The following is a 24,053-nucleotide window of genomic DNA, read 5'->3' on the forward strand; positions in this document are numbered from 1 at the left end:
TAAAATTTTACAACTATCTGTCGATACACATAGAAAATAAATGAATCAAAAGCAAATTATGAGCTTTTGAACATGATTTCGAAAAAAACGGATTTTAAAACTCGCTGACCCTCGCGCTTGACACAAATAAAAAAAACAGCCGATAACTTTTTCGGCTCAAAATTAAAAACTTGGGAGTAAAAAATATATATATATGTTGTTGTATATATATACATACACATCTGGAAATGCATTTTACAGAACAGAAAATGTACAGAAATACATTTTTTTTTAATTTACATGGTAGAAATCCCCCTTTAATTATCCTTCATTTGAATTCTTTCCTTTTTCTCGAACATGGTCTACTTTTTTGAGGTCAAAAATGACCTGTCAAATGGCAACAGTAATTTGAAAATGCTGACTAATTTCCACGATATAAAGAAAATAAAACCGAGTACCAAATCCAAAGATCTTTTGATCAAGTAACCCAATCTGCCATTTTCCCACTTATTCCAATAAAAATAGTATTATTTATATTCCAAAACTATTTTCAAATTTATTATAACCAAAAATTTTGCACATATTTGTTCTAATATTGCACTATTACATGTTATCACATCTAACTATCATGGGCGGAGCGTACTGAGAGTGTCGCACACCGAAGGAGTAGCCTGGTCCACTCTTTCCAGGGCGGTAGTACATCAAATCGTAGTAGTTCGAGCCGGGGCCGACATTCTCTCCCTTCATGTTGGTGCGCGGGGCCATGGAATACTGCGGAGCACGGTTCAGTTTTACGTTGATGTCGCCAGGACCGTAGGCCGCGGGTCCAGGCGAATTGGTCTTGTTCAGGATCTTGGTTTGGAGACCCCTGAAATGGTAAGCATATTGTAGCAGGAACACGATCCTGCTCATAAACTTCTGAAGAAACTTACATGCTGTAGGCCGGGACCTTTGGGCGGACAGGGTTCATCTCGTACTTATAAATAGGTCCAGGCCCTTCCTTCTTAAAGTTTATATCCGTTCTTAGGCCCATGGAATAGGAAGGGGCATTGACGCCCGTGAAGAAGGGCTTCAGGTGGACATCGTGGGCGCCAGGACCGGGACCAACTTTCTCAACTAAAGGCACAATCCTTTTTAAAAATCTGCTAATCTTGCAGTGAGAGGAGTAACTTACTAGGTATTTCCGTCCTTGGAGACATCGAGTACTCCAAGCCCTTGCTTGGCCCATACCGCGTCAACTTGTCGACCTTGTAGGCACCGGGACCAGGACCCAGCTCACTCCCGACCAGGTTGGTGCGCATCCCGAAGGAGTACTGGGGATTACGCTGCTTACGGTTGTCATGCTTATCGTAACCGTAGGTGGGTGGCAGCATATACGCGCCAGGTCCAGGTCCTGAACAGGATTAAATTATTCTACCGCATTGGATAGAGATAATTTAATAATTTACTTACCCAAAGGTCGCACCGCCGTCATTTTTAGTTAGATTTTTGTGCAATATTAGAAAAAATATTTTTTATTTAAATTTAGAAACTCAAATAAGAGTTGTTGGCCGAACGGATTCTAAGCTTAGAATGAGGCTATACCAGACCCGAGCACACCTACCTCATGAAAACATGAAAGCCAGGCCTACTTGATTCGAAACATTTTAGTTTCCAACCACATTGACGAAAATAGTTCGTTAATTTACATTGATAGAATAGTTTTAATAGGAATGTTACAAAGTGATTCTGATTTAAAGAGATTCGAAATAACAGTTGGGTTTCGAAAATCAGTTCCAATATATTGCTTTAAATGAGCCAAACGGAACATCTTAAGGGGGACATTGCTTGAGATTATCTGGGGTTTTTACTCCACATCCATGGAATTATATAGCTGTTTGTATCGGGATCCTCGTCCGCTGCTTTGGAGCAACATATCATTGTGTTGTTCCCTCAGGGCCTTTAGAAAATTTTCATTTTAACAACACTCTTATAACCAGTTGTGAAGATAACTTACCTTGGGATCGTATTTCTGATGAAGATAGACCAGAATGGGGCCATAGATCATATTGAAGATGCCCACGATTCGCATGAGCCAAGCAAAGCCAAAGGTTTGGGCCAACTCACCGCCAATCAAGGGAGCTGCAAAACAAAAACTATTTTTTATTTTCTGAAAATTTGTATAAAAATCAATAATAATTTACCCAAACAGTAGGCCAGGCTAACAGAAGTCTGCTGGATGGCATAGACAGTTCCGTAGCTGGACATGGAGGTGCTGGCCTCGCTTTGATCCTCCTGGGCGAGAGTAGCATCCACAAAGGTGGCTAGCAAAGGAACCAGAGCAGCATCAATCACACCAATGCCCAGACCCAGAGCAAAGTGGGGTAACAGCAATTGAGCCACAGTTGTGGCACTGGGGATCTATAGAGGGTCAAAACATCAAAATAAATCCTTATAGATCATGGGTGTTTACCCACCAAAATGGAGGCAATTCCCACCAGCAATAAGCTAATGCAGGATACCTTCACCTGGCCATATCGGTAGGCGATGCTGCCAAAGAAGTTTGTGCCCACAAAGTAGCCTACCGAGTCCGGTATAAACACTGTTCCCAGCTGCCACTTGTTAGGCTTCAGATACTGAATAAGCCAAATTGGAAGACAAGGCTCCAGCATAGCCATTGTGGAGGTGGAGAACCAAATGGCCAGAACAATGGCCAGAATCATTTTGCACTCAAGCAGCGGTCGCCACTTCGGGGTCTCCTCCATCACCACCTCAGGCTGTACTGACAGATCCATGGTCAGTAATTGAAGTCCCAGACTAAGGAACGTCAATGTCGAGAGTATAATGAATGGTGCCGATTTTCCCATCAGGTCGTAAAGTATCCCTCCAAAAGGATATCCCAGCAGTACGCCCAGTGCGATACTGCCCAGAATAATGCCCATCACCTTGGAACGGCGTGCCTCCTCCGGGTAGTGTTGGGCCACCAGGCTCATGCCGCAGATGTTGATGCAGGCGGAGCCCACACCCTGAATGGCACGGGCCAGCAACAAAGCCCAATAGGACTCGCCCACTGTAAAAACTAAATTTAGAGGAAAAAAAAGGTAAAAGTATCGTTAGTTTTTAATTGAAAGTTGATTAAAATAAAAGCCATAACTTTTTACATATGCCTTCCTAATTGAATAAAAAAAACTTTTAAAATCCTATTTTGCAATCGAAAAAAAAACATCAATGTCCATAGGACACTATAATGTGATCACTCACCTAGGGACGAGACTAACAGGAAGAAGGTGCCAACCACAATGGGTAGGCGGTACCCAAACTTGCTGGATGCGTTGCCGACAATCGGATTGAAAATTAATTGAACCAGAGCCTTCATGGCCAAAAGCAGCCCGATGGAGCCGTTCTCCCTCGACAAGGTCAGTTCCTTGTCGCTCTTCCTGTTGCTGTTTCTGTGTGTGGGTGCATATCCGGAGGCGAGCTTCCTGTTTCGGTTCCCAGTCAAATTACTTCCAGGCGACTGGCTATCGGCCAGTCTCACAGTCGATGGCGTGGAGGTTGAATTGGGCGTTAATGTGGTTACAGACCTGGTGCTGATGGTTGTGGTGGTGGTTGCGGCTTCGGTGGCCAGCTGGAACAGGGTGAAATTGACCATCGATTTGCCAGGAATCGGATGCTTGGCGATGTGTAACTGCGGATGTCCTCCGGGCAACGGAAAATCACTACCTCTGTACGTCAGCCTCGCGGTTGGACTTCCATCATCCAGACTGACAATCTCCGTGGACATCGCATCCAGCTCCAGGCTGGCCAGGTAATCCGGCAAAATGGGCACTGGAAACAAACGATAATTATGGCATATTAGCGCGCTCTTATCGGTAATTGATTCGGCCATTTACCAATTACGGTTAGCAGCATGTTATCTAGCAACAGGGCCAGGTAGACAATCACGGCAATCAGGCAGCGATTGGAGGGGCCGTGGGATGGCGGGGTGGAGCTGCGTCTGCCGGGGGCATTTAGGTGGGCAGCTGCCTGGGCTTGGCTTGGGACTTCGGACTGGGAGTGTACCACCACTTGGTGGACGCGTGCAGTTGACTTCTCCGACATGGCGAGCTAATTGAACACACTGATATTGCCAGCTTAGGCTGCCATATGGCTGAAAGTTTCGCGTCTCTGAGTTCGCGCCACAAAAATGTGCTACGAAGCACACTCACCCGCACTCGGCACGGACTCAGCAACAGGTGGTGGTGCTGCCACAACGACGTATGTGCCAATATTGAAAGGCAGCGACAAGTTGCCGTTGTATTTTATTGACAGGAACGCGAAGTGAGCCGAGTGCCATATTCGGCCGTTTCGGAGCCCGATGCCAATGCCATTGCCTGAAGTCCCGAGTGGATGCCCCAAAGAGTGAAAGCAGCTAACCAGCCAGCCATCTCAACTGGGATCCATTCCGGTACTCTGGTCGTGTTGAACATGGCTCGTATGCTCAGCTTAAGAGGGTAAGGACCTTTTTTCGAATCGGTTTATAAATAATGATTCTAATATCCCTAATCCACAAGGCATAGAAAGGAACTTATTCTATTTATTAATAAAACATAATTGAAATATTTAAATATATTATTTTATTAAAAGAGCATTCATAGTTCGGTATATTATAATTCCTTTCGAGTTTTTCTATTAAACTTGGGAATCTTTTTTTGTTAACGCCCAGCTACCACGCCCCTCATGGTCGACTTTAAAGCTTCTGCCATGTCATGGGCGTCCGTATTATTAGCACCATGTACCCCCCGTTGAAGCATTTACCCCTCTGGTTAGAGGGGGTAGATTAAAGCACGGCCTTTAAGGCCAGACCGAGCGAGTGTTTGTCTTGGCCCCGATAAGCAGGCTATGGATTTTTAGCCTTTGTGACATTTTCCGTTTCATTGAATTTCCCGCCGTTTAAATTTAGTCTGGAAAAATCTGTGACAGATTGGTACTGAAAATTGATTTTCTCCTAATGACACCAGGCACCTTTCGAGCCAATGTCGACCTATTTTTATAAAAGAGCAGCTAAAAATAACCATTTTCTTGGCTCAAGATGAAGGGGAAAACTCTTCAATGAGTAATTAAATTTCCGCAGATACCCGGGGGAATGATAAGCCAGCTAGACACCTGTTGTAGGCTTTAAGGTTATAACACTTCTTAATCTAGAAGCGATTAGACTAAGCAATTTTTGCCAAAATCCAGATTAGATAGACCACCGTAAAGAGAAGTGCCTCCCCACCCAGTAAACAAACTAGAAGAGATTTTTACCTCACACATGTATGTATATTTAGAAAACAAGCCAATTCTAACGACGGGACACCCAGTGACTACTATGCGGACTAAAAACGGAGAACTCGTGCTCCGTTACCCTTCCGAACCGCGACACCTTGTCGGGGAAGTAGTCCGCTGGCCCAGGTCCAGCTGCTCTCCTCCGGTTGGGGTTGTTGCAAGACCGGTTACGTTTTCCGAAGGAAAAGCCTGGACTTCTCTCCATTCTGGCGTCGCAGTTTTTGTAGCCAAAGGTGGTGGGAAGATTGTACGCCCCAGGACCGGGTCCTGAAAAAAAAACATTTATTGTAAATTTTAAAAATTTTAATATTAAATATAATATAACCCTAACCAAAATTTTTTCTACACGACATTTTTTTTCAAACTGAGGTAAACTTTTCTAATTTTTATAAAAAAAAATTATTAATTTTTGAAATTTTGAAACTCCCAAGGAAGTTGTTTGCCGAACGAGGCTCTCGAAAGGAATGAGCTAGGTTGAAAGCAAATCCCACTAGCCTACATTTGATGCTGAATTATAATCCAAGGCCTACTTCATCTACTGGCTTTAAATCCCTGTCTGATATGGGTATATCACCATTACTTATACTGACCATGTATACTGACCATTACTTGGAAGTTTCTTTAGAAGGTAATCGTAGTCGACCTTATCGTTTGTACTTCCTGGAGCTGGCCACTTGTGGGAGGGTCCCAAGTGGTCAGATAATGGCCAAAACGAACCCAGTTGGTACCTTCATGTTGGCCAACGACTTCAGTCGGCTGGAAACTTTTGGAGTAAGTGGTCGAGTTAACCAGAATTATGTTGGCCACCAGAGGACCTCTGGTGCTTGGATTAGTGCTGCTATCAGCGATTGGTAAGTGGCTATAAACTATAGCCAATAAATAAAACCAAAACTTAATCTAAATTTGGAACGCAGGTGGGAATTTTGAATCGATCCCCTGCAAACTGAGGGAGGCGGAACATGGAAAGGTGTGTGTTTGCACGGCGGATTACTGCGATTACCTGGAGAATCCCACGATAGCCGAGGATTCCGATTTCGCTTTGATTTCCAGCTCCAAGCAAGGACTTCGGTTTGCCACATCTAGTGGCAAGTTTGGCACGGAGCAGGTGTACACGGTGGAGGACTATGTGGAGCCCACGCCAGAGGCTGTGAATGAAACTGTCTTGTCCCGTCTGGTTGACAGGATGGTGGCTAGAGCCTTCACCCTGGAAACCCGGGAGAGTTCCATTACCCGTTCGGTTACCCTGAAGCTGGATCGAAGCAAGACCCATCAGAAGATGGTGGGTTTCGGTGGCAGTTACACCGGTGCTGTAACCTACCTGGTGGAAAACTTCAAAGATCCCGAACTCGCCGATCATCTCTACAAGTCCTTCTATTCCGAGGATGGAATTGGTTTCAATCTCATGCGCATTTCAATTGGTGGCTGTGACTTTGATCTGGGCGCTTGGTCCTACGCCGAGGAGGAGGGCGACACTCAGCTCTCCGACTTGGATCAGCTGGACGAGCGGGATGTGGAGCGTGTTGCCCAGATTAAGCGCCTCGTCGAGGTCTCCGGTGTGAAGAACCTTCTGATCAAGGGAGCCGCCTGGAGCGCCCCGCCATGGATGAAGACAAACAATAGGTGGACAGGATTCGGACGCCTTAAGCGGGACTACTACCAGACCTGGGCAGACTATCACCTTCGCTGGGTGAAGCTGATGGAGGACAATGGTCTCCCCATCTGGGCCATCTCCACGGGAAACGAGCCCCTTAACGGAATCTTCTTCATGTACTTTGTTAAGTTCATGAGCATGGGCTGGACTCCACAGACTCAGGCTATTTGGCTAAATGACTATCTGGGTCCCACGATCCGAAACTCTGAGTTCAAGGACATCATTATTTTCGGCAACGATGACCAGCGTTACTCATTCCCCTATTGGTTCCAGAGGGTAAGTTTGAAAATTCCAAAGCATTCACAATCAAAGTTTAATCATCTAATCAATTTTATTAATAGATGAACAAAACCCGCCCTAACTCGGTTGATTATCTGGACGGATTATCGCTGCACTGGTATTGGGATGAAATATTTGGCAGCAGCTTTATCGAAAAGACCACCGAGTTTGCCCCCGATAAGATCTTGATCGTTTCCGAGTCCTGTATTGGGGACAAGCCCTGGCAGGCGGCTGCTCCTCTTCTGGGCAGTTGGGAGCGGGCCGAGAAGTACGCTCGGGATTACTTGGCCAACATTAAGTTGGGATTCCATGCTTGGATCGACTGGAACATAGTCTTGGATGAGATAGGCGGTCCCAACTATGTGGATAACACGGTAGATGCTCCTGTGATTGCAAATACCACAAGTGAGTTTATACTTTATAATTAATGTATAAAGACTATGTTATTAAACTTTTAACATATTTTAGCCTTTGAGGAATTCTACAAGCAGCCCATGTTCTATGCCATTGGGCACTTTTCGAAACTGGTTCCAGAGGGCTCTATTCGCATTGATGCCATTCCCAGCAACGTTAACCTGAATACCGTGGCTTTTCTCCGTCCGGACAACAAAATAGCCGCAGTTTTGTTCAATAGCGGACGTGCTGATCTCGATATTGCTGTGGAGGACAGTTTAAGGGGCAAGTTCATTGTCAACGTTCCCGCCAAATCCATTCACACATTGCTGTATAACTGAAAAATGATAGTTTTAAATAAAGATTTTGGTTTTTAACTTCTTGAGGTATTTTGAAAAGAATTTTTGTCGTAAACCTACGTAAATCTGAAAAATATATTCTCTCAGGATTTTGATGAAGAATGGTGGCGAATCGATCCAGAAATCGTTTAAGATACTCCGCTTGAGAATCGGATAAGAATTGGGTCAGATATAGTCTTCACTGTGGGCCATATAGGGCAAAACCACATTTTCAAGGGACCCACCACGATTGGGCCACGATTGGGCCGATGGCTCCCACTATATTTGCAATATCCCTTCCCATTTGATATTTTCTAAAAACATAAACTGGTACTCAACTGCAAGGGTGTTTAAACTTCGGTTCCGAACGAAGATACCTGTCCCTGCTTGTTTTTGCTTTAAATGATAATCATCCAATTAAATGAAATTAATAACTATATTTTGAACTCTGTAACCCCTTGCTTTAGTTCCCACTCCGCCACTGGCTTTGCATAACTTTTACTTTCCGATTGCGTGAGCCGATTTCCAAGTGGGAATGTCGACGTCTGCCGGCTCAGTGGCTTTATCAAATCAGCCACAAACTGGGCCCTGGGTCAAGTGGCACTCGAAAAACATAAACAACCACAGCCATACGGCAAATTTGAGCGAAATTCAGTTGATTAGAGAAACGCTTGCGATCCGGAGAGTGAAAACACCGATTCAGCCCCGGCTCGAGCTCAGTTTTGGACGGGCCTTCGATCGGGAAGTGTCGTTGCCGGTGCACTCCAGAAAGAAACATGAAAGAAATTTTGCATTGCTTTCTTTTTGCATTGATTGCAGGTGAGTTGGAAACAATATTATCTGCCGGCTACCTGGTCATTTGACCTACAAAAGATACGTATTTATTCGGTAATATTGCAGGTGTGGTGGCATCACAAAAGATACAGGTAGAGATACCATGTAATCTGCGGGAAACTAGCCATGGAAGTGTGTGTGTTTGCAACAGCACTTATTGCGATTACTTGGGGCAGCCCGAGCTCACTGATAATTCCAAAATTGTGGTGATTAGCTCCAGCAAGGTGAGTCAGCTGGATTATCTGGCCACAATTGCGGTCAATTGTATAACAATTGAGAATAATACTTAAATTAATAAATTAAAGGATGGCTTGCGATTCAAGCAAACTGTCGGAGACCTATCTTCTGGAGAACCCATACTGGTGGAGGACCAACAGTTTACTGATGAGAACTTTAAGGCCGATGCTATAGTTGTGGATGAAAACAGAGCTTGGCTACAGTTGAGCAATATATCGCAAAGGCTTTGTAATTAATTTACTACGTTTTATTGAGAATTTTGTTATATATTTTATTTAACTTTTTCAGTTATTAATTCAGCTGTGAAAACCGCAAGAATTTCTGTGAAAAGGGAGCAGCGTTTTCAGAATGTATCAGTTTTTGGAGGAGCCTTTACAGGCACTGTATCTCATTTGCTGAAAAAACTTCCCAAAGACCTACAGGATCATGTCTACAGGTGAGAAGAAATCTAATATCTTTTCTTAAAAGTTAACTATACTCCCAGTCCTTGGCAGATCCTATTTTCATCCAGATGGCATTGCTTATAATACCATTCGCACGTCAATCGGTGGCTGTGACTTTGATCTGGAGCCTTGGGCCTACAACGAGCTGCCCCGCAACGACAAGGAACTAAGTAACTTTACTGCTTTGGACCCGAGGGACCTCCAGAAAATAGAGCAGATAAAAAGACTTAAAACTATCGCCAAGATAGACAACCTGAAAATAATGGCTGCGGCCTGGAGTGCACCGACGTGGATGAAGACCAACGAGCGCTGGACAGGATTCGGAACACTTAGATCGGAATATTACCAGACCTGGGCCAACTACCACCTCAAGTGAGTGCCAGGATGAGAATGCAGATGAGTTCTTATAGTTTATATTTATTTATGGCAGATTTCTCGAACTCATGCAGGCCGAGAATATGCCGATTTGGGCCATATCCACCGGCAATGAGCCGCTAAACGGCGTCATCGGGTTCTTCTTTGTGCATTTCATGAGCATGGGCTGGACGCCCTGGCAGCAGGTATGAGCCGTGACAGCCGTTCGATCACGATTCTGGCTATTAACCATCTCTATGCACATTTCATTTTTGGCCAGGCTATTTGGCTGAACGACAATCTAGGCCCGACCATCAGGAACTCGGCGCACAGCCAAGTGCTCATTTTTGGCAATGACGACCAGCGATACACCTATCCCTCGTGGTTCAGAAAGGTGCTATTCCTCATAAAGTTCTTATATCTTACTACAAGTACCTCATAAATTCCAGATGCGATCATCCCGCGGAAATTCACTGTCTTATTTGGACGGGCTGGCTGTCCACTGGTACTGGGACGAACTGATCGGCCCCCAAACTATCGAGCAGGCCCATGCGGAAATGCCAGACAAAATGCTCCTAAACACTGAGTCCTGCATCGGAGATAAGCCCTGGCAGACCCATGGCCCGGAACTGGGCAGCTGGCAAAGGGGCGAAAGCTATATGAAGGCCTATACCCAGGATTTTCGCTACAATTTCAACGGCTGGCTGGACTGGAACTTGGTGCTGGATGAACAGGGCGGACCCAACTATATCAACAACTTTGTAGACGCTCCGATTATTGTGAATGCCTCCAGTCGAAATGAGTTTTATAAACAGCCGATTTACTATGCCATAGGGCACTTCTCCAAGTTTCTGCCAGAGGAATCGGTGCGCATCGAGACGACACTGGAGAATCAGACCAATCTCTTTACCCAGCTGAGTGTGGTGGGCTTCCAGCGGCCAGACGGCAGCGTGGCGTTGATACTCTACAATGGGTAAGTGCACTGCAAAAAAGTAATAGTCCTAAGTGTTGGTAGATTTAGTTCTATCTGTCTAAGCAAAGAAATGTGTACTATATTTTAGTTAAAGTGAAGCAATATTTTTCAAGTGCTTGGCTGCTATTTTGGTTTGCATCTGCGATGGTGCCGCTTAAGTGCGTCAACTTAATTGCCGACAACGATTCGTTTTATGAATGCCTCTAATGGGAGCTCCGTCTTCTGAAATCTTTCAGCCAAAATCTGCCGGTGGATGTGGCCCTCAATGATAGCCAACGTGGGGCAATCAACCTACGCCTGCCGCCGCGATCCTGGCACACGGTGCTCTACAAGTGATCTAGTTCCTGGAATATACAGATATAGCTATAGTTAAAGTAAGCCAAAGGGTCCAGCTGCCGTTCTAGTTCCATATCCGCTGCCCAAAGGACCAATTGAGGCTCAAGTGACAACAAGACAACAACGGAAGCCAATAAATTGCCCTCAACAGGATGGAAATTTAAGGATGTAACGCTACAGATACAGAGTCAGATTCAGATAGAGATACAGATACTTGGAGTATCCCAGCGGAAATTTGTCTAAGCTGCTCAATTTGCCGGAACGCGTCTGTTTACAATGAAATTTCATTTGCCGTTTAATGCCTTAGTTATTCCCGCGAGCCGAAGGGGACGGACGGCAAAGTACAAACGACCGGCATGTACTATATAGTATACAAAGTAGGAACATATCTCGGATCAAGTTGAGTGACAACTGCCAGTCGAGCGGTAACGACGGCCAACCGAAAAACATCTCTCTAGACGAATATTATCTTAGAGCTGGCCGTAGTCTATTTGTTCAATATGCTCTATAAATATGGTTGTCAATTGAGCGCCAAGCAAATGCATTTTCCCCATTTCCCAGCCGCTCTTTCCCGCACCTCCTTGCCGCACTTGGCGCACAAAATGGGGCGTTTTATGTAAGTCTATAAATTAAAACATGAAACGTTTATAAGTCCATATGACTAGTGGTTACGGCAGCCTCTACTGCGGTGATGCGCTGCATTTTTTTAAAGTTTTTTATAGAGTACCACATAAAAATATAAAATACTTGGGTAAAATAGTACATAAATTAATAAATGAATATTATGAAAAAAATATCCTAAGAAATGGTTTTGAATATTTTAAGAGCCATGCTCGGATATAATTTAAGCTAGTAAACTTTCAATACCTAAATTCAAACAATTTATTTTAATAGTTTACTGTAGAAGCCAATTTTTTCAATAAAGCAAGCCATCAACTATTTTGTTTTTATATTTTTTTCAAAAAGAAGTCCTTAAATATAGTATCATGTTAATATTTTCTTATGAGTACCAGCAATTTTTTATGGCCCGAGCATCCATCTTTCCCGGGCCATGCCTGCTGCACTATGCATTCCAAGGGTTCGCGAGCATATCTCAAGTGCTTACAACAAAATACACTTATCAGCAATGAGTGTCAATTGCATAGCACTGGGTTGCACCCCCAACCCTTTGCCCCAGAAGATCCGTCCAAGAAAGTGCCAACATCGGGCAATGTGTTGAGTGTTGAGAGTAGTAGGATGTGGCAGTGGTGGTGGCAGTGCGGCAAAACTGTTAATGAGCCTCATTATTAATATGGCAACGATATGTTTGTGTCATGAGCAATGAGCGCGAAGGCTGCGAAGGGAATTTACACGCGCTGCACTGTCATCAGGAAGATCAAAGCGCAGACCCAGCCGTCCCAACAGTCCCTGCAGAAGTCCCAGAAGTCCCATGGTCATAATGTGTTATGAGTTATTGGGTGGAGGAGTAGTGGGAGATGTCGGAGGAGCAGTCATTCCAGTGGCAAGCTGATCCGTTTCCTGGCTTGTCAGCAGCTGACAGCGTCATGTCACAGCAATTTGCCGTAGGCCGTAGTCCGTAGGTGTTCCACGTCAATTTGAAGAGCAGCCCGGGAGCTGGGATACGGGATCTCCGCTCCTCCGGTTCTCGCTTGTCGCTTGTCGGTGTAATGCCTTCTGACAGCCACTCAAATTGAATGCTCAAAACACAGCAAAGTGGATACTATTTAGCGTTAGATTTATTTCGGGCATTAAACGCAGATCGCATTACAGAAGAAGCCGGGAACACTGAGGGAAACATGTTAGGACTATAGAGAGATCTATCAGCTATTTAGTTGGAAAGCAAGCCAAAAGAATTAGTTTATTCTCAGTGCAGTGTTTCCATTTCCCAAATGTACTAAAGAAGGGCACTTAAGTGACTTGTGCAGACAGGCGCCGGATGTTAGCTATTATCGAGCTGGCCCTGTCTATGTCCCATGTCCCTTAGTGCCATGTTTCCATCCCAAAACCCCAAGCCTAATCCCAGTCCCAGAGATGAAGAAAAGCGCAAGCTGGAAAAGCGTGTAGATACCAAACTGGAATTGTGTATGTTTCAATTTTTCCCCCAATACGATTCGCCTAACGATAAGATTAGATTGTGGCCCACCCACAGGGCCAAATCGAGAGAGAAATAGGTAAATGAGCCAACTATCATTGATTCCGGGCGATCAAACACCGCGTAGCTGCCACCAAAATGCGACGTCCGCTCTCGCCGACTCTGGCCAAGTTGGCCGAAAAGGAGGTCAACGAGACGCCCGACCGCATCCAGCAGGACATCATCATCCTGCGCGTCTGGATTCGCCAGCAACCGCATCTGCGCGCCCGCACGGATGTTGACTTCCTGATTTCCTTCCTGCGAAGGTGCCGCTATAGTCTGGAGGAGACCAAGCGTCGGATAGATAGGTACTTCACGCACTACAACCTCTTTCCGGAGATTATGAACAATCGATGTGTGACGCAACGTCTGCTGGACATCAATCGTTTGGGGTAAGATCCTTGTGATTTATTTTCGAAGCGATTAAAGGCTTATTCCTCTTCCAGAGTCTGCCTTTATCCCGACATGCCCAAGGGCGATAGTCGCACGGCCATGTTTATAGCCCGTTTTGGCCATTTCGACCCCAATCTGTACATGCTTCGTGAGATCTACCATTTCTCCTCAATGGCCATGGAGGTGATTTCTCTGGAAAACGACTATGCCTCCCTGGCGGGGATTTGTGAGATTATCGACCTGGAGGGAGTCAACTCAGACAAGATGCGCCGTTTCGACCGAGTTCTCTTCCGCAAGTGGTGGAACTGGCTCTACGCCTGCAGTCCCCTAAAGGTCAAGGAAATGTATATTATTAACATGCCCAAGGATATACAGGGTACCATCATGTTTCTATATAATTTGCTAAGCATGCAAGTCGATCATCCGGTGGGTATTTCTAATTTTCTATTTTAAAGTTTATCAATAATCCTTTGCTTAAGATACGAGTCCTTAAGAACACCGAGGAGTTGATAGAGCACATTGGCAAGGACTCACTGCCGGAGGAGTATGGTGGCACCAATGGCCACATCGGCGAGTGCATCGCCTACATGGAGGACCTGCTGAACAGCTACAGAGGATACTTCGAGCAGGACTGTAACTACGGGACGATTGAGGAGCTCCGCCAGGGGGAGATTGCCATCTACGAGGCTGAATTCGGCGCCAGCGGATCCTTCCGCAGGCTCAACTGGGACTAGACCCGGAAGTAAATGCAAATATGATACCCTCTGTTGCCCCATTTGTTTTTATATCCCTACATAAACATTCCAAGCACTGCTGTAAAATCGATCAATTAAAGATAACGTTCGCGTATCGGCAATTCATGCACTCGTGTATTTCTATCTATCTATGTATCTGGTTGCCGTCGGGTTTGGGGTTCGGGTTTCGGCTTGCTGGTTTACAAGGTGTTGGGCTGATTAGATAGCGCCACCGCACCCACCGCGTCCACTTGGACGGTGTGTCAGGGGATTCGGCATTCAGTTAGCATTTGAACCACCGCCGAAATGGCGACTAAACTGAGACCTCTCGACCCCCAACTGGCAGCTTTGGCCAAGACCGAGTGCAACGAGGAGCAAGCACAGCGGGCGGAGATCGTAGCCACCATCCAGACATGGATTACCAAGTCCCCACACCTGAAGGCTCCCACAGATGAGCGGTTGATCCTGGCATTCCTACGTCGCTGCCGCTTCAGCCAGGAGGAGGCCAAGAAACGTTTCGACAATTACTATTCCCTTCGTGCCGTGTTCCCCGAGGTATTGGGATGCAGGCAGGTGGACGAAGCCCTGCTAGCACAGCTCCTGAGAAGGTGGGTTAGCCTTTAATTAAATCAAGTTTCTTTCATATGATGACAGTGTTTTGGGCCACCGGATATCAATTTAAATTCCCTTGTCTTATCAGTGCTGTCAAAAGTACACAAGTATTTTGTGTACAAGTTTATCGGGCTGGTTACCAAAAATAATGAATTCAGCTAGCCACGAAATAGCTGAATAATCATCGGTTTTTGGCGCCCTATGAGTGAGCATGTTTTACAATAATTTTGAACTCAATTTTGAATTTTTATCTTTAGCATCCATGTGATACCCTCAAGACCTGTCAGTCCCCAAGGAGCGAGGGTGATCATATCCCAGTTCCGGAATATTGATCCCAAGAAGTCCAGTCCCCGAGAGGCCTTCAAATTAGTGTTCATATTGCTCGAAATTCTTGCTTTGGAGTGCGACAATGCCTCGATTTCCGGTCTGATTTGGGTGGTGGACTGTCGGGATGTGACCATGGAACAAATGATGCAGTACGATCCTTTCCTGCTCAAGAAGGCATTTGCTTTGGTGGAGCAATGTTTGCCGTTGAAATTTGTGGAGATTCATATGATCAATATGCGGAAAGAAGGACAAAGTATATTCAATTTTGTGACCAAGTTCTTGCCCTCCAAGCTGCCATTTAAGGTAAGGTTTTATACTCAATTTTGTAAAGCATTTAACTAATTTATTGTCTTTTTAGTTTGTTATCCACAAAAAATCCGAGGAGCTGTACGACCATCTGCCCCGAGAAGCCATGACCATCGAGTATGGAGGCACCAATGGCTACCAGGCAGAGGCCATCGATTTTTGGCGCCAAAAGCTGCAGGAGTACAAGGACTATCTGGCCAAGGATGCCCAGTACGGAACCAATGAAAAACTTCGTGTGGGATTGGCCAGTGCCTGGGCCAACGGAGAACTGGACGGAATGAGTGGATCCTTCCGCAAACTGGAGCTGGACTAAATTAAAGACTCTTTTCATTTCGATTACCATTTAATTAAGTGCTAATGCTATAAAAATAATTTAAGGCCTATTTCGGGTCACTGGGTATCTCGTGTATCCTCTTAACAATATATCATTACAATTTTCTAATTGGGAACATTTTCGAAGACCTAAGTGCTGCATTTTCGCTTGAAGTTCGAGTTCAGAGCTGTGGGTCCTGTGGCTGCAGATCCTGTAGTTGGAGGGGGCGTTTTGGAATCTGTGGATGTGGGCATGGTCTTGTTCTGAATGGGACTCGTTGTGCTTTTGTTGATGCTCTGGACAATGAGGTTCAGACAGTCCAAGCTTGAGCCATTGGCATTTCCATCAAAGTCTCCTAAAGGGGACATTGTATTATTAAATAGTAATGTATTATTTTTTTAAACCTATCACTTACCTGCGAATTGTCCATACTTTTCCATATGCTTGTTGTAGAAATTGAGTTTATCCTCGAGATAGGCCCCGGCATATGAGCTCTGTGAAAGATTGAAATAAAGTAGAGACTTTTAGTTGGCCTCCAATGAAATTGGGAAAACGATAAATTACAAAAATGTGTCGCCGGCCGAAATGACAACGTCAAAACGGCTCTCTAGCTTTCCGGGGCCTGTCATTTTGGCCAACAAATGCCATACGAAATGCAGTCTAATGACGAGATTAAGCCAAAATTTATGTCAGCCACCGTGGCGGAGCAAGTAAAAGATTCCACAGGCCAATTAAAATGCATTGAACCAGAAGTGGCTGCAACCAGTGTTGCATTGTCTGGTGGGGCATTGTGTACCGGGTACTGGGTGAGGCACACACTTATTAGCAATTAAATTAATTTGATGCAATATTTTTGCTGGGCATACGCAGACGACAAGGCATCCGGAGACAGAGACGGAGATGCGCTCGAGATTTCATTAGAAAAATTTGCTTTAACGCCGATGCTAAGCAAATTATAATTGCCACTTCTGGGTGGGTTTCCCCCTAAAGCAATGCCGTCACTTCGTCTGCAAGGATCGGGGGAAAGCCAAAAAGCAAATACAGAGCAATTCATAGTGTGTTTATTTATACACTTTAGAGAACAACAAAGTACGAGGAGGCCGAACAACAGAACACAACATTCAACCCAAGTGAACTGAACTAAGTTGAACGGGAACACAAGAACTCACACTGCACTTTTATAAAGCGATTTATCATTTTCAAGCGTTTAGTGACAGCATGCGCTCGATATGCGACAACTTGTATCTGTATCTGTATCTTTTTCTCGGGCATTATTATATGGAATTTCGGTGTATTCTCTCCCCGGGCATCCCGGGCATATATCATGCGTTTTTGTATCTGAATGAAATGCCACTTATCACTTGAGCGTTTCGTCGTCCTCGTCCCATGGGTTGCGTAAAGATCATAAGCCGCTTTTTGGCGCGTTCCTCTTAGAAGTTTTATTTTATTTTCTGTTCTGCATGTAACGGATATGTGGCATTATGCGATTTGTTATGAGCAAGCCACATGAATTTTTCCCATGAAATATGCTTATGATGGCCTAAGCCCTCTTTGGAAATATTGCCATGTTCTCATGTACGAGGCGGTCACTTTGATAATCCATGAAAATCCATGCGGGAAAATATTACAATTTGCTGCCAAAGTTGGCAAGGTTGTATTGGGAAAATCAAACATTTTTCGAGAACTTGTGAACCAAATCAAAATTAAATAGAAAAAAGTACCTAGGTCCAGGAATGTTAATTCTTTTTTCCAATAAATTTACTGATTTCTAGTTCAACAGAAATTTTACTATCACTATTCTATAATTGATTGAGCTGTAAACTCCAAAAAATGATAAGAGAGCATATCTCTACCTGTATGTACATATAAGTATGCCATTGCCGTAATAATTTTAATTGAAGGAAACCCTATGGGAACCTGAGTCACACCTGGGTACATTTATCAATGGACTGTTTGCACCCGAGCTACCCGCATCTTTATGTGAGTCACATGCAATTTGACGTTTCGATGAAGCCCCCTTAAATGAGTAGAGTTCCAGGTATGTTGATATTCACCTGATAGACGGTTAGGCATTTTTTGATTGCAGCCACGCGAGACGCCAACTGGCTTAAGTGCGAAAGTTTATTGGCAGCGATAAGAGTATGATCGCTTTCAGAGAATAATAAACAAATATTAGCCCACATTGGAGACTTGGATACTGTTCAAGAGGAGTGCCTTCCACTTAATTCTGTGATGCGGGGATATCAACAGTTGAGATTTATAAATACACAAGCTCCAGGGAAGCGAGAAAATGAATGGATGGAAACGGGATGAGATGGATGGATGGCCAGGGTCTGAGATGCATTTGAATGTCTGCACGTTTGGCGGGCTGCCAGTTTTTAATCAAACTATGGCCGCACATTAATATCTGCCAATGTGGGGGAGGGGTACTGGTGTACTTGCAGCAAACAAATATGCAAAGTTTTATGGTAAATTAACAAATTTGTACATTAAAAATGCGAAAAACTTCAACAAACTGCATGGAAATTATTCAGCGCAGACCGACCAGAGAGTGGGGGACTTCAGGATCCATATCCCCATCCGCCATATGTATGAAGATGGCAAAAATGTTTGCATAATTGTTCACAATTTGTTGGCCTGTCAGGCCCCCCGGGCCGCCGTCTCGTCCCACTTAGAGCCATGTCTTGCAACACCTTTCGAAGCAACAGAACACCCCAAGATCTTGTCATGTTTTTCCTGTGCAATTTGTCAACTGACACATTTTCTTTTTGTTTCCCCCCTGGCGAACGGGAAACTATTATGAAACAGAAAGCGATCACTTCAATCCCCCGAACATGAACAGAATCGGGCACAACCAAAAAGGAGAACTCCTCCGGCAAACGAATTTGTTGTAATTAATTTACAACACGATTTCCATTTACATTTATAGCCAAAAAGGGGAGGCCTTATAAAAAGAAAATTTATTTATTGCACTCCACTAAATGCACAAGCAACGACCCTTTCTCCGGCTGCATAAATTCCCAAACTATTTGTCCTCGTTTTTTGGTGGGGATAAACTTTCCTGGCCAGATGGAGGCGAGACTCTTACAACTCCGCCATAATTCATAATTCTTGATACCGTAATCGGAAGAATCTCAGGAGGAGGATTTCACTTTTTTTTTGAATGGGTGCTTGGAAGCTTATTAAGTCGCACGTCAGCGAAGGCATAAATTCTGGTCAGCAGATACAACAGCAATGCATAGATATCGGATGGGATGGGAGCCACGTTTGGGGATCTTCGTTGCCGATGCCACCGATGTCCGCCCCGTATATATTCTATTTTCATGTTTCGACCAGAAAGCGGCCAGACCCTGAGATTTTGATGAATGTGCGCGTCGCCAAAGAAAAATGTATGAAAGCGTTGCTCATGCATGAGAATTTTACGAGAAAATAATTGCGGAACGAGCTCCCCGGCCCTCAAACTCTTAATATTAATTGGCGTTCAGTGAAAAACTTACCAGATAATCGGACTGGCAGCTTTTGCCGCTTAAACTCGGCGCCAGGTTGTCGGTGTCGCGAGTGGGCGTGGATTCCTACAAAGCCACAAAATAAGTTTGACAATCTAATATATGGACTATAATGGATGGGGGGATATAATTGAACATACCTGAAGAAGATCCTCCAGGCTCTCAATGTACTCGATGGCATTGCGCAAGATTTCGACCTTGGGCAGGCGCTGGTTGGGATTGGACGATGTGCGCCGCTTCAGAATCTCAAAGGCCTCGTTAACCTAGAATGTATAGAAAGATACATCAATTAATAGCGATCGTAGAAATCATGGATATCCATTAGGCGCATCGTAAAAACACCCAGCCCCAGGCGTGTTCCTCTTTAAGTGGCTCTTTAATAAAACATATTTTAACTTAAATAGAGCATAAAATTTTCAACAATTAAACCGTTCGCCTGTCGTCTGTCTCTTTATGACAGCTCCGAGTGTTAGAGCCCCTTTTTCCCCTTTTCCTGCATCGCCCTGTTAATGTCTCCATGTGGTGCTATAAATACGTGTGGTTCATCCAAAACTTTTACGATTGTCGAACTCATAAATGCCGCTGTTTAACTCTTGGTCTTGGCAAATCTTTATGTTTTATGCTTGTTGGGTGGTTTTCCCTTCAGTTCTTTATGGCACAGTATCCTTCCTGGTGGTGGGAGGTTCCCGGTGGCATGTGCCAATGTGTTAATTTGTGTGGCGGGGCTGTTCTCTTAATATTGCAACAAAGTATCTCCCCATTAACAGCATGAAATTGGCCAAGATTAGAGCTATCTATTTTAAGTATTTGACAATAGTAGTGGATCTTAAGTTGAGTATAATGACAACATAGGGCATTATCAACTTTTAGATATTTAAGCAAATTAAGAATTAGTATACTATGGATTACGATACTAGAATTATCCGATACTTCGATATCTTTAAGTTATCATCTTCAATACACACATTTTTTAGTACATTTTCGTTATTATTTAAAGAATATAATCATCTTTAGCTAAAATATATATTAGTATAGTTAGTATATACATTAGTAAGATGTGGTAAAATATTAGTTTAATTGTCATCAAGTTAACATTATTAGATTTCCTTGCAGAATAATTTTTGTAAGATACGATCTTATCCTCCTAAACATAACTTGTTTTCGAATCCTTTTAAAATTAATGAAAGATAGTTCTACAATATTTCTTTTTATTTTCGGCACGCTATCGATTTTATTTTATTTAATTATAAAGTTTAGTTACATCATTTAATGTTGATATTTATCAATAGCAAAAACAATATAGTGGCATTTAATATTTTAAAGTTTTAAGACAGAAGTAAGAAAACCTGGATTTGAAAAGTTTTTTTTTTTTTAAGTCAATTGAATCAAGAACTTATCCAAAATACCCAAGAATCCAAATCCTTTCTTAATCCTTTTTAATTTTAAAAAATCAGTCATGAACTCTCACCTTCCTCAGTCTTCGGCGTTCTCTCATCGTGGCCGCCTTCCGTCGGTCCACGGTGACACTCTTCTTCTTGCACGCCTTGCAGGCCCAGGTGAGGCAGGGTCGGGAGGATTGGGCCGAGGCGCAGACGAGTGGTGCCAGGACATGCTCCTCGGAGCTGAGACTGCTGTTTTCGTCATCGTAATCCGTGGTGTAAATCGGCGATGGCGTCATGTTCATAGTCATTTGCTTGTCCATTTCCGGCGGATGGTTTCCATGGCTGTAGTTGCAGGATGACGCGGATCCTGTGGCGGAAAGAGATGCAGACCCATTGCCTGCTGCCTCTCCGACGGCATTGAAACGGCTGAAGAAATTCTGCAGTGTCTGATGTGGATTCTGGCTGGGATGCAGGGACTGCGGCTGCGATTGGAGGTGATAGTTGTGGTATCCGTATCCTGGATGAGATTGTTGCTGGTAGCTGTTGTTGTACTCCTGCTTGATGCTGTGTGTGGCAGGCATTTCACTTGAGGCACTATTATATTTGGTCATTTTCACTTGGGTTTGATTTTCACCTTGGGTTTTGAAAGGTTTTCAAAAATGTGTAATATTTCCTTTAAACCTTGAAGGTATTTTAAAACCCTTTTCTAAAACTTTGATAACACTTTTATCTACGATTTTGGTAACGATCGATTAAATAAATTTTTTATTTGGTAACTCCCGACTTCTTATTGATTTCCGAGTCGCTGAGCCTACGAACCGATATCCGCTGCAAACGCAACACATTTGGTGACACTGCCGGAGATGAGCACTTCAAGAACGGATCCTACTCGGGGCCCCAGATGTTCTCACCACTATCCGCTCCCGATCGTGCTGCTTTTTGAGTGGCTGATGGGGTCCGTGCTCTCGAGTGGTTTTCGAAAATTTTATTTTTAAACCCGCACCGCCATTAGACAACATTGGCGGGTTCCTAAGGCAGAAGGACGTTGTCGCAGGCCACGCCTCCCATTTTCTATTAAGTATTTACGAGTGGCCATGTGGATTTTCCGCTCAATGAAAAGCATGTTTTTGAAAGGCTTATTTTTGCTTATTTATTGCCGGAGAGGAATCAAATAAATTCGATCCTACCTGCCCAGCGATTAGTGCTAGGCATAAATTAGCTGTGTGGGGGAGCAGAGCAATTCGTTAATGTGACACTTTTAGTGGGGATTTGTATAACCCAACCCACCCACCAATTGTCTCCGGCACCCATTTTCTATCACGTCCACCCCTCCGCCACCCAGCCACCCGCCACCCAAGCATCCACTTCTCAAGACCAAATCAAATTGAGCAAAAAAATAAAATAAGAGAGACCGACAGGAAAAAAAAATAAAAATAGTCAAAAAGTGGCCGTTTATTTATCGCTGCTCAAGCACAATATATATCTTTGGAAATCACCTTTAAATCTTCCCCAACGATATTGTAAATCTTTTGTCTTAGGCTCGTGGTTTTTCACCGAGCATTTCCCATTTTAATTTTTCCATTCCCTGCTTTCCATTTTATTTTGATTTTCTGGCGGCGCTTTCCTCACTTTTGTTTTCTCTTCGCACTTTGATGGATGTTTTGTTTTGATTCGGTCTGATGGTATTTTGGTGGCGGAGCCTATTTGTTGTGCCACACGATAATCCCAATTGTAAATTTAATAATTGTCGCCTGTCTTCCTTTCCATGGATCTGATCATTTAGTGGACTCATGGGAATTAGCCGCCTGAGTACGCCAAAAAATGCATTTTCTAATTCATCTTCTGAAACATTATGGATTATCAAAATATGTTCAAATTTATTTAAGGTATTTTTACTGTATCTAGTATTATTAAGAATGCTTTTAATTTCCAGGGAAATTACATCCATATTTCTTAACCAAAAAACATATTTTTAAAGGAATACATAACTCATCCTTACATAGCACATCCTGCATACTTAAAAGCTTGTTATCCTAAAAAACCAAAACAAGAAAGTTTTTGAATATATCTAAATACAGCAGTTTAAACTTGAAAAATGAAGAAACTTTCTTTTAAAATAAAAGTTGAAGTTATTAAAAACGACAATACTCTTTTTACTAGATTCAAAATGGTAGCATAGTTTTTCGGTTGTTGTGGCTATTGAAATAATTGTTTCTTACTAAATTACAGACTTAGAAAAAGGTACATAGGAGAAGGAGCTATAGGTACAAGGCATAATAAGGCCTTAATATTCTTCCAAATTGGAACAGATTTCCAACAAATTCAAATTCAATAATACACTTAAATTCTACACAGCGTTTTAGAGCGCCATCTGGTGGTCATGCTTAGATTTGACAAAAACCTGCAAAAAAGATTCAAACGTTTTCTAAACATTTGGTAGCCCCTTTTTTGATGTACTGGCATCACTTAAACTTTAAATTTAAATTTTAAATAATAATTTTTTTCTTAAATATGACAAAATAATTATTTATTACGAGTAAAATGTAGATAGAGAGACCAAAAGCAGTAGGGTAATGTATCTATGTAACTATGAGGTAGGTGATTTTTATTTGATTTTTATCTAAAATGTAGTATTTTTATTTTTAAATGTTTTTATTTGTTTTTAATTTTTAATAATCTACTAAGATAAACAAAAAACATTTTAAAATTTGTTGCTCAAACTTAAATGACGCAATTTGGAACAATCTTTGTGCAGACGCTATCAGTTGTGTTTTTAGTTTATTTTTACCCGACTAGGCACAAATGTGTATCTGAACCAAACTCCAATGAAGGTTGGTCTGATGATGGCAATGTCATCAGCCAGCCATTTCCGAATCGAACAAGCGGCACATCACTTTCCAATTAAAGCAATTAGCCAGAGAATTGGCAGCCATGTGTACTAATTGTCCGATCATCCAAGTCAAAAATATTGATGCAATATTTTTTGCATCTAACCTGTTGTTCTTTCCTGTTGCTAGGTGGCAGTTGATGTTGTAGTTGTTGTTTCTTGGGGCTTTCTGCTTTCCATTCATAAAAGCAAGTTGCATGCGGCAACAGTGCGTATGAATTACGTCAGCCAATGCATTGGCAAGAGAGAGAGTTGGCTGTAAAAGAGATGCGCAAAGAGAGGGAGAGAAAGAGTAAATGGGAGGGCATCCCCATATCCTTGAAGCTTTATTATCACAACTGGTTTTTGTGTCCTTTGTT

General features: G+C 43.3%; 8 protein-coding genes across 8 annotated transcripts; 4 read left to right on the plus strand and 4 right to left on the minus strand.

Moving 5' to 3' along the window:
• Nucleotides 1-506: 506 nt before the first annotated feature.
• LOC108121871 (ciliary microtubule associated protein 1B) lies at nt 507-1,589 on the minus strand. The gene is made up of 4 exons (XM_017236173.3): nt 1,432-1,589; nt 1,154-1,372; nt 912-1,095; nt 507-847 (listed from the first exon to the last, which is right to left on the minus strand). The coding sequence occupies exons 1-4, from the start codon at nt 1,451-1,453 to the stop codon at nt 583-585; spliced, it is 690 nt and encodes a 229-aa protein (XP_017091662.2). The 5' UTR covers nt 1,454-1,589; the 3' UTR covers nt 507-582.
• Nucleotides 1,590-1,710: 121 nt separating this feature from the next.
• Nucleotides 1,711-5,098, minus strand: prt (putative mushroom body vesicular transporter portabella). Its single transcript, XM_017236160.3, has 6 exons — nt 3,852-5,098; nt 3,220-3,786; nt 2,436-3,037; nt 2,163-2,379; nt 1,976-2,100; nt 1,711-1,918 (listed from the first exon to the last, which is right to left on the minus strand). The coding sequence occupies exons 1-6, from the start codon at nt 4,057-4,059 to the stop codon at nt 1,826-1,828; spliced, it is 1,812 nt and encodes a 603-aa protein (XP_017091649.2). The 5' UTR covers nt 4,060-5,098; the 3' UTR covers nt 1,711-1,825.
• A 139-nt stretch (nt 5,099-5,237) lies between these two features.
• LOC108122244 (protein CIMAP1D) lies at nt 5,238-5,755 on the minus strand. Its single transcript, XM_017236809.3, has 2 exons — nt 5,597-5,755; nt 5,238-5,532 (listed from the first exon to the last, which is right to left on the minus strand). Exons 1-2 carry the CDS (start codon nt 5,616-5,618, stop codon nt 5,282-5,284), a joined length of 273 nt encoding a protein of 90 aa, XP_017092298.2. The 5' UTR covers nt 5,619-5,755; the 3' UTR covers nt 5,238-5,281.
• Nucleotides 5,756-5,893: 138 nt separating this feature from the next.
• Nucleotides 5,894-7,930, plus strand: Gba1a (Glucocerebrosidase 1a). Its single transcript, XM_017236810.3, has 4 exons — nt 5,894-6,116; nt 6,180-7,192; nt 7,258-7,600; nt 7,664-7,930. The coding sequence occupies exons 1-4, from the start codon at nt 6,062-6,064 to the stop codon at nt 7,927-7,929; spliced, it is 1,677 nt and encodes a 558-aa protein (XP_017092299.2). The 5' UTR covers nt 5,894-6,061; the 3' UTR covers nt 7,930.
• Nucleotides 7,931-8,647: 717 nt separating this feature from the next.
• On the plus strand, nt 8,648-11,844 carry Gba1b (Glucocerebrosidase 1b). Its single transcript, XM_017236075.3, has 9 exons — nt 8,648-8,745; nt 8,827-8,984; nt 9,066-9,225; nt 9,286-9,433; nt 9,492-9,812; nt 9,871-10,000; nt 10,075-10,188; nt 10,244-10,767; nt 11,004-11,844. The coding sequence occupies exons 1-9, from the start codon at nt 8,703-8,705 to the stop codon at nt 11,101-11,103; spliced, it is 1,698 nt and encodes a 565-aa protein (XP_017091564.2). The 5' UTR covers nt 8,648-8,702; the 3' UTR covers nt 11,104-11,844.
• Nucleotides 11,845-13,328: 1,484 nt separating this feature from the next.
• Nucleotides 13,329-14,425, plus strand: LOC108121894 (alpha-tocopherol transfer protein-like). The gene is made up of 3 exons (XM_017236198.3): nt 13,329-13,626; nt 13,681-14,053; nt 14,107-14,425. The coding sequence occupies exons 1-3, from the start codon at nt 13,334-13,336 to the stop codon at nt 14,359-14,361; spliced, it is 921 nt and encodes a 306-aa protein (XP_017091687.1). The 5' UTR covers nt 13,329-13,333; the 3' UTR covers nt 14,362-14,425.
• A 233-nt stretch (nt 14,426-14,658) lies between these two features.
• On the plus strand, nt 14,659-16,029 carry LOC108121812 (alpha-tocopherol transfer protein-like). Its single transcript, XM_017236107.2, has 3 exons — nt 14,659-14,969; nt 15,231-15,603; nt 15,659-16,029. Exons 1-3 carry the CDS (start codon nt 14,668-14,670, stop codon nt 15,917-15,919), a joined length of 936 nt encoding a protein of 311 aa, XP_017091596.2. The 5' UTR covers nt 14,659-14,667; the 3' UTR covers nt 15,920-16,029.
• nau (myogenic-determination protein nautilus) lies at nt 15,949-21,662 on the minus strand. The gene is made up of 5 exons (XM_070281979.1): nt 20,894-21,662; nt 19,566-19,688; nt 19,417-19,491; nt 16,335-16,413; nt 15,949-16,274 (listed from the first exon to the last, which is right to left on the minus strand). Exons 1-5 carry the CDS (start codon nt 21,416-21,418, stop codon nt 16,069-16,071), a joined length of 1,008 nt encoding a protein of 335 aa, XP_070138080.1. The 5' UTR covers nt 21,419-21,662; the 3' UTR covers nt 15,949-16,068.
• Between the last annotated feature and the right edge of the window lie 2,391 nt (nt 21,663-24,053).

The sequence above is a fragment of the Drosophila bipectinata genome, chromosome 3R (assembly GCF_030179905.1).
Source record: "Drosophila bipectinata strain 14024-0381.07 chromosome 3R, DbipHiC1v2, whole genome shotgun sequence".
Lineage (NCBI taxonomy): Eukaryota > Metazoa > Arthropoda > Insecta > Diptera > Drosophilidae > Drosophila > Drosophila bipectinata.